This window comes from Thermobia domestica, chromosome 10 (assembly GCF_964235325.1).
Source record: "Thermobia domestica chromosome 10, izTheDome1.hap1.1, whole genome shotgun sequence".
In the NCBI taxonomy this organism is placed as follows: domain Eukaryota; kingdom Metazoa; phylum Arthropoda; class Insecta; order Zygentoma; family Lepismatidae; genus Thermobia; species Thermobia domestica.
The window spans coordinates 227,701,140-227,716,943 of NC_137463.1; the positions used below are offsets into that span (position 1 = coordinate 227,701,140).

Consider the following 15,804-nt stretch of genomic DNA (forward strand, 5'->3'; position numbering starts at 1 on the left):
GATAGTTCACATACCAATTCCTCAGTGATGCTTTGATCCGATTGCGATAGGTCTTATAGTAGTGGAGTTACGAACTTAAAGAGTTCACTTATTTTACGTTTTCGGCACTCTATAATTCCGAAACTATCCACTTTTGAGCGCAGGTGCATATAAACCTTTTTCTGATTTTGATGTAAGGAATATGTTCCCAAAATATAGGGAAATATTTATGTAACACCCTGTGTATATATATATATACATACACACGTAGATTGAGCGAATTACTCGTTTTATTTTCGTACGTATTACTACTGAAAGTTAACATCTACTTACTGAAGCATCCAAAAAATGCAATAACGGATAAACGACGCTACATTTCAGTGATGATTTCCCATCGTACTTTTTTTTTTTTTTTTTTTTTTAACTAAAATACACGTATGAATAAGATGACAAATCGTTAAAATGTTTTGCTAGTTTCCGTTTTTGCACTTGAGGATGCTTCATTAAATATATTTTAACTTCTATTATTAAAATTATGCATGCTATCGGCGGTGCCCATCTTCCCTCAGTGCTTTGGCGCAACCCCCTAAATTTACCATTTTCTTTCCCCTTTAAAAAAATAGAAGAGATCGAAGTTGCTGAGACAAAATTAAGATTTTTTTTTTTATTTTTTGACTAAATTTTATTCAATTTAACGTTCTTAAAACCATCATCTTGGTGTAGTTAAGGTTCAGTTGTGTCATTTTTAATTAAAAATTAAGTTTTACAAAAAATGTTATGAACTCAACCTGCACCCTATACACATTTGTGGACCCTACATCCTATTACGTTATTAAGTAATTTCACACGTATCACTTACCACAACTGTAACTGACCAAAGTATCAGACTTTTATAAGTGACTGCTTTTGTTGCTAGAATCATTTAAAATATGATTTTAAAATGATTTCCTTTTATGATCATTGTCAATACTTAAAAGTTTCTTATGCTGTATTTAATGCCATTTTCAGAGCCAATTAGTGACATGGAAGAAATAGTAACAATGAAACTAACAGATGGACAACCATGTACGAGTAAACTTCGTTCGAATTACACTACTACTATACATTTTGTTTGTACCAAAAATATGGTAGGTACTTTAAAAACTTTTGTATTCAATACTAATTCTTAAATGTTTCGTGGTTTTAAATACTTTCCTAAGTCTTTGTATGATAAAAATAATTCTCGTTATGCGTTCAGGGAAGTTACGAACTTTTTGTAAATGATCATCTTACATGTTCGTATTGTTTCTTCATTAATTTTCTTTCTGTTCAGTAGATCTTGTAAGGGTGATCACGAGAGTTGTTGTTGATATATGCATCTAAATTATTTAACGTAAGCATGTTGTAGTTCTTGTATGAAGTGTCAAATGCTATGAAAATCTAGTTGTGGATTCGCAACCATATCAAAAATATACAAGACCACAGTAAGAAGACGATTTGATATGTGTAAGCACCTTTCTGTATCTATTATAAACTTCTCCAGGCAAAGTAGCTAAGTGCTTAAATCACTCACTGTCTGTCATTAACTTTCAGCCGAAATAGGTGTAACCAGATTTGGCAAAAACCATGATTTTTTGAAAAAAAAAAAAAAAAAAAAACTTTGTTTTAGTTTAAACCCTTCTTTTTTTTTGGGGGGGGGGGGGGTTAAATAAGGTTTTTTTGGTTTAAATAATTTGCTCTGTGCATTTATATTAGATATAAACAGAAATAAGTTTGTTTCGCTTTGGTGTTACTATGCAACAACGGGGTCACATCCTAAAGTGGAACCCTTCCGTTTAATTATGAATCTGGGTGGTCCGGTCAATAAATTTCTTAAATCGGGAAACTCCTGCCTTAGCCACCGGGAAATTCCGACCCTGTTATTACTTTAAATGCAAAGCAATAATGGGAAAATCCCGTTATTGCTTTGCATGTAAAATTTTATGCTCAACGTTATCATAATCAGTACGCTAAAACTGAAGTATTAAATTGCAAATTTAGTATGTAGATATCATTCAATAAATTAAAACTGAAAGTCCAATCCAAGCAAATGTTGGAAGCTACGTAGGCAGTCAATAAATTTTGCCAATTTCAGTCAATACATTTAAGCAACCTTGGCTTCTTTATAAAGCAACAGGCATTCAGACAAGCAGAAATATAGAACTTGGTTTCGTTTCATATGTTTAGGCTTAACATCCTTATGTAATACTGAGGTGATTAAGAAGACTTTCGCTTAAAGTGACATCCAAACCGCTATTTGGATTACTCTTGAAAGAAGGGTTATGGTTCGACCGAGAATTGAACATGGGCCGCCTTGATTAAAAGGTGAAAAGCAGATAAAACTAATGCAGATGATTTGATATGTGAAAACGTCACCATGCAGTTCACACGATTTAAAGCATTTTTCGTGTTTTGTTTGGTTCAAACCAGTTGGGTTTCTTGAAAAAAAAAAAAAAAAAAAAGCTGGTTTAAACTATGGTTTAAACCAGCCAACCCTGGGTGTAACACTTACCTTCAGTGGCGTATTTAGAATTTCGCTTCGGGGGGGGGGGTGGAATATGCACAACACGGGTAGCAGGGGAACAGTTGCCCACGTAAGTTTGAGAATTAAATATATTTTAATCGATTGTCTACTAATATATTAATACTAGGAAAAAACGAACGTGGTTGGTGGAGGATCTTAACTCCCTCCCCCTCCCCAGGCAAATCTAAAATGACGCTCCTGCAAATACACGTTGAATATTTGTAATCTCATTTCAACTTAACTGATTTCATTTAAAAAAAAAATGGAAATTTTCAGTTTTATCTGTGTATGTTTTTACCTAAAATAAAATTTTGAGACAAGTTGAAGCTGAAATATATTGATTGCAGTTTTAGTTCGTGTGAAACACCAGTTTCGCTTATCAGCTCCTCTTACTAGGGATAATTCCATATCGGGACCAAGTACCTGGGGAAAAAAATATATATCGTCTGAAAGCTCTTGCTATGAGAAGTACGAAACCGTTTTCAAATTATGGGCGAACCCGCAACTTGACCCTATAAGGGTCCGGTTTGTTGGTGTTTGTGACCCTATGTATGGCATATTCGACAGAATAAAAATGAATGTTACGCATAAGCGCCTGAAGCCATCATGTTCCTTTTTGGCTCATTGCTAGAACGTGACTCGAGCAAGTGTTTGATAATATCACTTTGCACCCAGACATACTTATTTGGTCAGTGTTGCCAACGAACTATAAATACAATGTGGAAGATGGTTTCTCTAACACTGGATGTATATCCATGAAACGTGGGATAAACATCATTCGTCATTAGAGAAAATATACTGTGGACATATTCCTCTCCCAAGTGTCCCAGTTTGTCAGTGTTGCCAACCAATTGTAAAATGAGAAGTTGTAAAGCAGGTTATGTACAATGAGACGTTTATACACCAAGCTTGGTAGAAACATCACACGACACTATAGCAAAAAGGCGTTGAGTGTTACCGTCTCCCAACCATTCTAGGTTGTCAGTGTTATATACATCCAGTGGTACAGAAACCATCTACCACCTAGTGTTTATAGTTCGTTGGCAACACTGACCGAATGGGTATGTCTGGGTGCAAAGTGATATTATCAAACCCTTGCTCGAATCACGTTCTAGGAATGAGCCAAAAAGGACCATGCTGGCTTCAGGCGCTTACGCGTAACATTCATTTTTATTCTGTCGAATATGCCATACATAAGGTAAAAAACACCAACAAACCGGCCCCTTAGAGAGTCAAATTGCGGGTTTGCCCGTGATTTGAAAACTGTTTCATACTTCTCATAGCAAGAGCTTTAAGGCGATATACAGGTTTTCCCCAGGTACTTGGTCCCGATATGGAATCATCCGTACTTAGTTTTGGTGTTACTAACAATGGCCGACTTGAATCAACTAACAACGGTCGAAAGTATGATAGGAGAAACGAAAGAAAATAAGAAGTAGGAAAGAGAAACAGAAGAGTAGAATGGATAAAAGAAAGACAAAAAAAAAAAAGAACGCAGTTCTTACATGGAATGAAATTTGACAAAGACAATATTATTTATTTATTTATTTAACAATTACCAGATACAGCTCCGAGGCCATTTTACACTGGATATCCAACAACAACAATAACAATGGAAAGGATTTGGGAAGGCATCGGCCAGGGGCTGTTTAGTAGGTACCATCCCGACATTTGCCTGGTAGGACTGAGGCAAACCCTGGAAAACCTCAATCAGGATGGTCGGCAGTGGGATTCGAACCCACGATCTCCCGAATGCGAAGCCAACGACCTACCACTTGAGCTACTTCGCTCGGTAATATTTCTGAACAAAGAGCATAAGAAAATGGAAAGTCAATGAAATTCTTAGCAATTGTAAAAAGAATTATTGTTGTACGTGGAATGCGAAAAACTAAAATTTATTTCGGAGGGAGGGGGCTTGAGCGCGACAGCCACCACTAAATGCGCCAGTGCTTACCTTATTAATTGGTTTGTAAGAATTTACGTGAACGGTTTCGGCCACTTAGGCCTAGTTCTGTTTCGTTTTTCACGAGGTTAAGTCGCTCACATGAAGGTAGATTCCATTTTATCAAAGTATTATGCCCTTTAAGCGAAAAGATTCAGCACTTGGAAAGCAAAACCTCTTGATGAACTGGTAATATATGTGTAAGAATATCTTCGGAGCTCCTTGCAGGAAATGCTTACGAATTAATGATCCTTCAAGCTACTACTTCTTATCCTGGTGAAACTTATTCATATGATGTTAACATCTATGCAAACAAAAAATAAATAAATAAATAAAAATAAAATAAATAAGAAATAAAAAATAAATTAGTAATTTTAAGAAACAATTGAGTATGTAATACTTGTATAACTCTAACATGAAAGCGTTGATAATAAACATAAGACATTAGTGTGTAGACGCTTTGGACTTAACATAAATTCTTATTCACTGCATATCGGTTTGCCGCTGGAAAGAATTTTTCCAACAACGACTGCCTCTATCTCATCAAGTAAGTGCTACTATATAGTGATATTACTAATACAAAGGATGATTCAGGAGGAGTGTCACATAATTTGTGATGTAATTCTACATATAAAAATAAAACCGCAGAAGCCCTATAAACATGTGTCCGATTTTCGACCATTATGGAACTGGAGCAGGTTGAAGACTACACACATCCATGAATGATTATGAAGACAAGTGTGAATATTACTTACCGAAGTGCTGTGTAGACGCTATTGTGGACAGAATAATGGTGGGTCAGATGACTGATCTATCCTACGAGAGGTGTTCAGAACGTCCCCTACCTATCTCTATGCACTTGTCAACGCGTTGGAGGGTGTGTTGTGTTGCACATCAAACATCGTCCCGGCGGCCTTTAATACGGGCAGCAGCATAGGTGATGGCGAGCGACAAGTTCTTCACGTGTATCCACCTTCGTAGCATATACATTCCCCTTTAACCAGCCCTATAAACAAAAGTCTCATGGGATTAGATCGGGTAATCTGGGAGGCCAGTTAATGGGTCCGTCACGGCCAATCCACCGTTTAGGAAATGTGTTATTCAGTACTGGGATACTTGTCTGGTACTGTGAATCGGTACAACACTTGAGCACGACACGCAGACAGCCTCACGACTACTCACTGATCCAACCCGTGATTGCACACTGGGTACGCTTGGAGCTGTTGCCTCGGTGCGACGTTACAATGCTACCATCTGTTGGAGAACCCCCATACTTCTTGTAGGATGGATCAGTCATTTGTGCCACCATTACTCTGCCCATCACAGCGCCTACACAGTATTTCCAGGGCTGTAGTCGAGGGTACCCGGCGGTACACACCGTATACCCTCTGCTTAATGTTAGTCGTTAGAGTGTACTTTCTGCTTCAAAGTGTATAGTACTTTCTATTTTTGTTTCGTTTATATTTATTTGTTTGTTTAGTCGGGCCATGACTCCAAAGGTGTTCAAATATATGAGTCATATGAAAAAAAATCCGGCGCGATTTTGCCTACTGTTTCGTGGTCAGTTGGTTGCTTCTCCATACCTAAACCCATTTTATCATACGTTATTAATAGCGTGATTTAAGTAAGGAGAGTCATCAAGAAAATAGCATTAAATGCTTTAGACTATAAAACAGTAATGTATTCTTTATATTCTAATTGAATTAATTAATACACACGATTTACATTGTTTATTAAAAAGTACCTTCTATGTCTCTTATGACAATCATAAATGATCAGAAAATTTTAGAACTACAGCACTGAGTATTTCGGTAAGTAGTATTCACACTTTTCTTCATAATCATTCATGAATGTGTGTAGTCTTCGACCTGCTTCAGTTCCGTAACGATCGAAAATCGGATACATGTTCAGAGGACTTTTTCGGTTTATTTACACATGTAGAATCACCTTACAAATTATGTGACATTCCTCATGAATCACCCTGTATATCATAAAATGAAAGGTACGAATGATAAATGCAAATAAATGACGAATGAATTTAATTAACGGAATAATAAAGTATGAATTAAGTAAATGGGTAAACAAAGGTACCTCCAGAAAAAAAAAATAAGATGTAGTACACAAGAAAGCATACCATACCCTACGTTTGTGAAATATATCAACTCCTTTATTCATTTTTCTCTATCCTTCTTGGGGGTCAAGCTAAGGTCACCGGATCTCCGGGCCCTGCCCGGAGTGCTTAAGTTCACAACACGTTTTGCGGGTCTTATGGGCCAACGAACTAAATCTATAGAATTAAATAATTAATTACCCACACTTATTACTATGCCAATTTTGCCTTATAATAAAGTTGCACTTAATGGTTTACAAATATACCAATTTATTATTATCATTTCAATTTACTATTTATAACTTTCGTACTCAAAAATAGGCATCTTAACACTTAAATGCAAATTGCGGTGGTTTATATGGTGAACTATAAAGATGTATCTCAAGGAAAAAAGTTGACAATTGTAATTTAGAAATCAGAATAGAAGATTGAAGATTAAAAAAATAACAAAAAAAAAAAAACAAAAAAAAAAAAAAAACAGAAAGTTCATTTCCGCAGTCAGTATATTAAAAAAAAAGGTAAAATGAAATCCTCAAGATTGACGTGAGAATAAGACAATTAGGTCGTAACCCGTAAGGATATCATGTCCGAGGCAACCTATTAATAATATAGAGAGTATATATGAATAATGAATGTAATAAAAAAGCTAGGTTTAAATTCATTCCATTGTTGCACCTGTATTATTGCGTAGCATCAATACTGTTTTCATTTAATGATTTAAAATTAGTTTCGATGGATATAAACTCAATGAATTTTCTGATTTGAAATCTGTAGTGTCAGCGCTTGATAAGAGAAATAATAAGTGTTGTAAACTATGAAGTGCATTTTTCGAGAAAGCAGATATATTTAATCTGTTCAAAATAATGGAGTATTTTCTAGCTATACAAGTCAGTAATGAATACGTCGAACCAGTGTTTAGTGTAATGAAAGCTTTATTGTCAGTTGATGAATGTCGACAGAACTTACGAGAGCTAAACTTCGTTTTCAGATGAACTCGAAAGTGATCTTTCAAGATTCCGACAAGACAGTTCTTGATTCACCGAGGAACTCCAGAAAAGTATTAATAATAATATTAGATCTATGCTCAGAAATTATTTTCATTTAGTGTGGTAGAGACATTCGATTACTAGTAATGCAGTATTATTAGTTTGTAATAGTGGTTGTAAGTGTCAGAAGTAATGGTGGTAATAATATGCAAAAATCTTCAATTTCTAATTTGTTTTACCCTAACTACACAAATGTCGCTGGTCTCCGAGTTTGCTTTTAATTCAGTGGCAATCCTGAGTTAAGCGTTAAGGAGCATATATGGAATAAATATTTATTTCACATTTATAGAAGTCGGTGAAATTCGAGAAAAAGAAGCTTGATACTATTTTCAAAATTTCTGTTCCAAATATTGATACAATATACCGATAGTTAAAGAAGGTTTGGTAATAAAATAAAAATTTACTGCCATACTAGGATTATAACAGAAGCGAAATGGTAGCTTATTTTTTTAAATTTTGCAAACGGAAGTGAAACTATGTTCTTAGAACTTAGTATTTAAATGCAATAAAAATGTGCTCGACCTAAATACATAATGTAACACTATAAGAAAAGAATGTGCTTTCATGTTTCTTGGTTTATGTAAAATAATAGTGCTTTTAGTACTTCTGAATTAAATCTAGGTCTTCCGAGAAACCCAAATAACAAGGTTAAGATTATGATTTAAATTTTCGGGCTTTTGATATCTATGGGTATCTTAGCTCGTCACGTGTGAGGAATGGCGTCCCTCGGCAATCATATTATCCGGGAAGTTGGAGAGGAAGAAAAGAATGGGGAAGGAAGGAATCGGCCTGGGACCGTTATGTTAGACATCATCCCAGCATTTGTCTGGGTGTGAATGAGAAAATCTCAGGAAAATAGTTTAGGTTGAGAAAAACTTTTACACTATTTCGACCGAGTGTCCCCACCGGGAATCGAACCCGGGACCGCTGACACCAAAGGCGAGAGCATTAGCGATTACGCCACGCGGGGCCACACCATATGACAAAGTGTGTACTAACTAGATTAGATAAGAATTTAGCGTCCCTTTCAGTATAGCGAGAGTATATGAGGCGTGTACTTATAGCTTACGTTAGATCCGAAGCACATGCACTCCCACTGGGTAGATACTAACTAGCAGAAGTGCCTGTTCTTCGCATGGACGAAATAATGGGCAATCTACAATATCGTAGAGTAGTTTGGGTTGTCTAACTTTAGGACCGCTGGGACACACTTTTTGAACCTCCAGAACGTGTGACGCCCCAATCTCCCCTCGAGTTCGCGTAAACATTGATATTGTCTTTAACGTTTACTATAAGATCTTAAACACTGAATTGATTTCAATATATCTTGCTCGCTTGTCTTGGGTGTCAAATGTAGTTTGCTATAAAATGTCCGAGTTCTATAACGAGGGCCACTATTTGTATTTTGAGCCTAACAATAAAAAAAAAAAAAAAAAAAAAAACAGTAATTTGTCGTTAAAAATTGATTTATTGTTTTTTGGAATATTCTCCTTTATGATCAATACACTTTTTCATTTGTTCGAACCATTTGTCAAAACACTTTTTTTCAATCTTCTTGAGAGACACCCATAATATTTTTTTTAACGCATCAACGGCTTTTTTCGCCGACGAAAATCGTTGCCCAAGCAATTTATTGTTAACATTCGGAAACAAGAAGTCATTGGGTGCCAAATCAGGACTGTACGGCGGATGACCCATCAATTCGATTCTTTGAGTTTTCAAATAATCGGTTGTTAGACGAGGTGCGTGAGAGCTGGCGTTGTCTTGATGAAGAATGATCCGACGACGTTTGTTTGTTTTCCGTATTTGATCAAAGACTTTCGCCAAATTGTTGTGTACCATTCGGAGTTGACCGTTCTACATTCCTCTAAAGGCACAATTGCCACATGACCAGTTTTCCCGAAAAAACAGGCGACCATTTGTTTCGATGTGCTTCGAGCGCGAATAACTTTTGTTGGATTTGGTTCATCTTGAAACACCCATACAGTCGACTGCTGTTTACGTTCCGGCTCATGTGTATATATCCATGATTCGTCACCTGTTACAATATTATATACGTCTTTTGAAGCACCGCCATTGTATTTATTGAACATTTGTGTGCACCAATCGACGTGAGCTTCTTTTCGAGTTTTTGTCAAATTATGTGGGATTCAGCAATTTAGGATTTAGAATTTAGAACAAACCTTTCTCATAGCTAAATGATCATGCAATATTTTATATATACTGGTGGAACTAATGCCTAGAGTTGGCTCAATCTCACACTATGTCACATGATGATCTTGCAGTATTAGGTTTTGCACAGCATCGTTTTCTTGAACAACAACTGATTTTGGACGACCTTTGCGAATTTCGTTAGTGGGCGAATGGCAGCCACGAGTAAAATTGTTATACCAGCGTTTCTCAGTGACAAAGGATGGGACTTCGTCGCCAAATGTGGAAGTAAGTTGATCGATGCACTCTTGTCTTGATAATCCACGTCGAAAATCGTAATAAATCATCGCACGAAAATTTTCACGAGTTAATCCCATTTTCTCTTGTCACGCAATCTTCAAGTCAACGAAAACAACACAAATAAAGCTATTGACAAAACATTTGAAGTACGTTATAGTCAACAATGTCAAACGTTTCTATGCAAACAAAAAATAGCGCCTACAATCAGTGTTGCCAAGGCTCAAAATATAAATAGCGGTCCTCGTATAAATTTCTTTATTAATTTGCAAGTTTTGGAAAATTCGCGGGACGTTTTGTAAGTCCAGACCCCCATAACATATCGTTTAGATTGAATGTACACTCATATCCTAGCATTAAAGATTCAGTTGCATCCATTGTAAAATGTTTTTTTTTTTTTTTTTTTTCCTAAACTTGATTTGTGCAGGTTTATTATTATTTCGGGAAACGCCACTTCTCTCTTCATTTAAGATAACCAGTAACATCGAAGAACTCACATTTGTCCAACGTTAACAAAATATGCCAGGCGATTTCTTGGTTAAATTTTGTTTCTACTTTGTCCACCGTTGGAATCGAACCAAGATTAGTTGCTTGAAAACCTAGTAAACATGAGGTCGTAATAGTAAGCCTGTGATTAGAATCGATGCTAATAGACTTGTCAGGCGCTGTTTTGGAAACGATTTGTTCCGGAACATATTATGTGCTCCATATTTTATTATGTAAAAAGCGCGAAATGTTCGTTCCATCGTTGTCAAAGTTTTTGATGCAGTCTGATCTAGTTCCCTCAGTCCAGGTGAAATTGAAGATAATCTTTATGTATATTGGTTAATTCTTTTATACTCTAAAGTTCCTAACAGCAGTCGGAATTTGTAGGATTTGAAAGGTAGTAAATTGTTCTTTCGTTAATAGTTGAGGGAAGTTTCCAAGGAGTTCGTGTAGTTTTTCTAATATAGAAGATAAGAGTATTTTCTTTGTAAATTACTTTGTTTTAATAATAAGATTTTAAATTATTAAATTTCTGGCAAGTGTTTCACCAAAGTGGTTTGAAGTAGATTTTTCATTTCTCATTTTTTTTTAAATATTATTTATTTTATGTATTTTTTGTGCGTTAGGAATTGTGCTTGACGAAAATTGCCGCCTGATGGATTAGTTCAGTTATTTTATCTGTAAATTTATTTGACTTTTTTAAAAGGGGAACGGAAAAAAATTGATTTTTTTTTTAAGTTTAACATTCCTCGGTTATGGCCATGAGGCTAAAGGAGACGAAAGTGAATGATAGTGAAATTAGAATTTTATGCTCCGCCCCCCTTCCCTGGGGACTTGAACCCGGGACCAAGTGCACCAAAGGCATACGCAGTAGTCGCTTAACCAGGGGAAAGGCTTTATCAGATATAAAAGATGAGTAATGGCGTTAGCAGGTTAATGAAAAATATTTATTTATTTGAATTTATACGTGAAAAGAAACGTGTTCATAATTTTTGGGAAGAGTAAACTCAGTCGGTTTATTAAAATTAAGTGTAAACAGTGTACAAAATTATCGTTGCTGCATCGTTGGGGAGTCACATATAAGATAGTATATAATAATATATAAGAAAATACGTTTATACTAAAATATTAAGCTCCCTCATGGCTACGCTGTTAGGTTGCGCCTTTAGCATGGAAGATCCGGGTTTGATTACCGACGGGAGCTAATGTGATTCGGTAAACTAAAATCAATCAAACGTACTAAAGTGTTATTATTATAAACTCCATTATTTTTGCTGGAATTTCAAAATATTTTAATTTCTTTTAATAAGGAATTTATTGAGATAATTGGGGATAGAATAATCACAATTTTTTTCTTTTTCTTTTTCCAGGATGGAATTCCACGGTTGATATCTGATCTCACAAGTTGTGATATAACAATAGTATGGGAAACAGCGGCAGCGTGTCCGTTAAAAAACGAGAACGCTACTGAACAGTGTACCATACCTTTACCTCAGGGAAACTTTATGTTTGATCTCAATCCTCTTCAACATTCTTCAGCGTACCACGTAAAATATGGTGATCAGCAGTACGAACTAAACATTTGTGGACCAGTAGAAGGGCATTGTAAAACTCCGTCCTCCGCGCCAAATGTGAAAGTGTCCGCGTGCAAAGTTGATTCCAAGACTAAATTTGGTGATATTATTGGTGTTTTCTCAGGGAGTGTTCTCGAGTATCAGAATGAAGAATTGAAATTAATCTACACTACAAATGTTATAGGTGAGTTAAGTGGACGTCAAGACAATTAGATTGGATGTATTTCGGTAGACGTACAATGGTTTCAGTACCTGTGCAGTTTTGAACATGAATTTAGAAGTAAATGGTTTAACCTTGAAACTAAAGTAAAAAGAAGGAAATAGCATTTTATGAAGTAAACGAAGAATTAATTTTATTAGTCTCAAGTACATTTTCATGTACGAGGAGAATAAAATAGTAAAGGCACATTTCAGAAAAGCTGTACTTATTCTAATGATAGAAAACTGAAACATACCTTATTTTTATACGTAACCTCCCTGGACTTCAATTCACTTTTTCCAACGTTTCACAAGTTTTTTGATTCCATCAGAAAAAAAAAAAAAAAGTTTTTCGGTTGCATCTGTACCCAATTTTGCATCGCATCAATGACTAGCTGATGGTTGACGTTTAAATTCTTAACTTCTGGTGGTGATGGGTGTTTCCAAACCATGCTTGCAGCCTTATTTTCCGGTTCCTAGTTCCTCAGTCGTTGAGGTCGATGGCCTGCCGGATCTTTCATCGTCACATAAAGAAGTTATTCCCTGTTTGAAACGCTCTATCCACACGTAGATCTTTCTTCGCGATAAACAGCTGTCACCATACTGTGCTTGCATTCAACGAATAATGTCCGCAGATTTTACATCTTTCACATACAAAAAGCGAATCATTGCTCTCATTTCCTTCTTGGTGCAGGTCGCCAATGGAGTTGCCATGTTTAACAGTCTGATACACTCCAACGACTAATGCAGGAATACGAGCGACACATTGTTTCGAGGTGTTGCTAACTACACTCACTCAACGCTGATTACTAGCAGTGTTGCCAATCCCTGGAAAGAGAAATTGCAAATGTGCCTTTACTTTTTGGATTCTCCTCGTACAATATGTACTTGTGATGGAAATCGAGCAGATATTAATCTTATACTTTGGATAGTGATGATAGGGGTAGACAAACAAGAGTGAGTATTAATTCTGGACTCTCTTTCTCAATTAAAAAAAAGAAAATACAGTTTAACTTAAGAGAACTCGACTTCATTAGCAAAATATTGATTTCATTATTTCGTGTTCCTTGTGGGAAAAAAAAAAACATAATTCGCTTTAAATTAAGTGTTATTTTTAACAATTAAGGTATAACGATTAAAATAGAAAGTGTAATCAGCGACATGTTTCTGTGGCCTCACATCATTCATGAAATCGGACCAAGAAAATATATAAACTGAAATTTCCTGTTGAGGCTGAAAATGAAAATTCTTACTGTGTAAAATGCTAAAATTACTTTAGAAGTGCAAATTTCAAGCGGTGATAGTCGATATAACAACAGGGTGGTGACAAACCTGGAAAACTGGGAAATGTCAGGGAATTTGAGGAAGTCAGGAAAAGTCAAGGAATTCTGCTAAGATTTAGGGAATTTCGATTTGCCAAGAATTAGATGTTAAAAAGAAATAAAAATGAAAATTTTAAGACGATTTCAGATTATGTTGAGTGCTTGTTTTTCTTTTGGTAGCGTAAAAGTTAGAAACTGTGTTTTCCACTAACAATGTGAAATAAACTTATCTTGTGCAACTGTGCTCATCATCGTTTGGTTTTCATTTGTGCAGTGGAATATCATATTGATGGATCATCCACAAAATGCAGTTAGATCAACCATGCAATGATAAATTCATTTTCGAGACACGCATAATTCAATAATTTTCCTTTTTCGTTCCCACTAGTTTCGATTTTATCAGAATATCCTGTCTTGTGTTAAGATAGTTTATCATATACCGTAAATGAAAGAAATTTGGAATATGGCTACTCTTGTTCGAGCTTATGTGCTTTCACTGTAATTTATTATAATTAAGAACCAAACCAAACCACGTGGTGTAACAACCCAATTTGTGAGCCTAAGCCTGCTCCAGCGCCATCTGCTAGCAACCTGCTGAACTACGTCCAGTCTAACGGCGAGTACGTGGTCAGCGCGCTGTGACGTTCTGTCCCTGACAGCCGCATCAGGAACTTTCTAGAGCTAATGGCTCTCACGTCTAATTTTCACGTGATTCCCCAGTTTGCCTCACGACGCTGGGTGGACGGCGAAAATTGGGAAGCAACGGCCGGGAATCGAACTCGGGATCACGCGGACACCAGTCCAACGCCCTAACCACTAGACTACGGTATCCCCTCAATGTATTATAGTTTACAAAGAAAATTTAAAATGAAATAAAATGAAATCTTTCAGTTTAACGTCCCTCAATTATGTCTGTTAGGCTAATGGAGATGGATGATTCAGGTAAGTGAATAATAATGGAAGAATTGGTGGAATGAAAATATGAGAGTAAACGGGAGTACCCCGAGAAAACCAACGGACACAATGTTGTCCATCACAAACTTATTTAGCCGGGGATCGAACCAGGAACCCCACGCACCAGAAGAAAGCGCTGTACCACTGAGCCATTGCGCCTCCTAGTTCGCAAGAAGGTTCTTCTCGAAGGTACTTATGAATTTACAAAAATTCGTGTTAAAATTGCATTCAGCGTAGGTACTCGATAAATGTGTAGTGGATAGTCGGACTAATTTAATTGGACTCTCGACTTTAAATGTAGCATACTTATGCAAATATACACTCTCTACTTCGCGCTTATTATAACGCAATATTATTTATTGTTATAGATCTGTGGGTACCTATTTGATCATTATTCTTGTATAGTCATACATTTACAATGATTTATTAATGAAGATACGTCTCAAGCTAAAAAAAAATATTCTTTCTCATTTCAAAATTATTCTAACATTAAAAATGATCAGCAGTTTCCTAACAATATTTTTGGTACGTGAGTTCAAATAGTTTCAATCTCTTTTCGCTTTAATCATTCTTTGACCCAAATTTTTTGTACGCTTTTTCAATGCCATTGCGAAATATTTAAAATTGTGCAAAACACGATTCTATCAGACAAGACGTGTAAAAAATGTTTTGTAACTGGTAATGCAGCTTTTCAGAGGGGGCACGAAAACTGTTCTGGGGGTTGGAGGGCGTGCCCATATGAACCTAGCATCTCTCTTCAAAAATACATAACATCGTGTCCGTGGGTTTCTTTCATTTCATTTCATTTTTGGGTGAAAAGATTCAATATATTTCAATCAAAAATTTTCTTGTAGGTCATATATCTGAAGAACTACATATAGTGTAGCGAAACCCGAACTATCACTTAACTCGGTATAATGTGCTTATTCCGCAGAAAATGCGAAAACTCGATTTAGGGGCTGTTCAAAAATTTTGTGATCCCTGATCTAAAAACTAATTATTGGTCAAGATCGCAATTTTTTTGATTCATTTGTTGGGATCATTCCTAAAATTCTTGTTCAAAAATACGTAACAAAAACTGGATTACTTTATTTAGAAATACACAGTGAAATGAAAGAAAAGAAAAAGGAACAGTTAGAATTAGTGATTCTGAGTATCGTAAAATAATATTAATTTGTTTCCATTATACTGTGAAAATAATGA

General features: G+C 35.9%; 1 protein-coding gene across 1 annotated transcript in view; it reads left to right on the forward strand.

Annotated features, from left to right (window-relative positions):
- Positions 1 to 15,804, forward strand: part of Lerp (lysosomal enzyme receptor protein) — a 502,993-nt gene that overhangs the window by 78,610 nt on the left and 408,579 nt on the right. The window contains exons 3-4 of the mRNA XM_081729164.1: positions 988 to 1,106; positions 11,924 to 12,311. Of these exons, the coding sequence (XP_081585290.1) occupies positions 988 to 1,106; positions 11,924 to 12,311 (507 nt within the window). The remainder of the gene's footprint in view (positions 1 to 987; positions 1,107 to 11,923; positions 12,312 to 15,804) is intronic.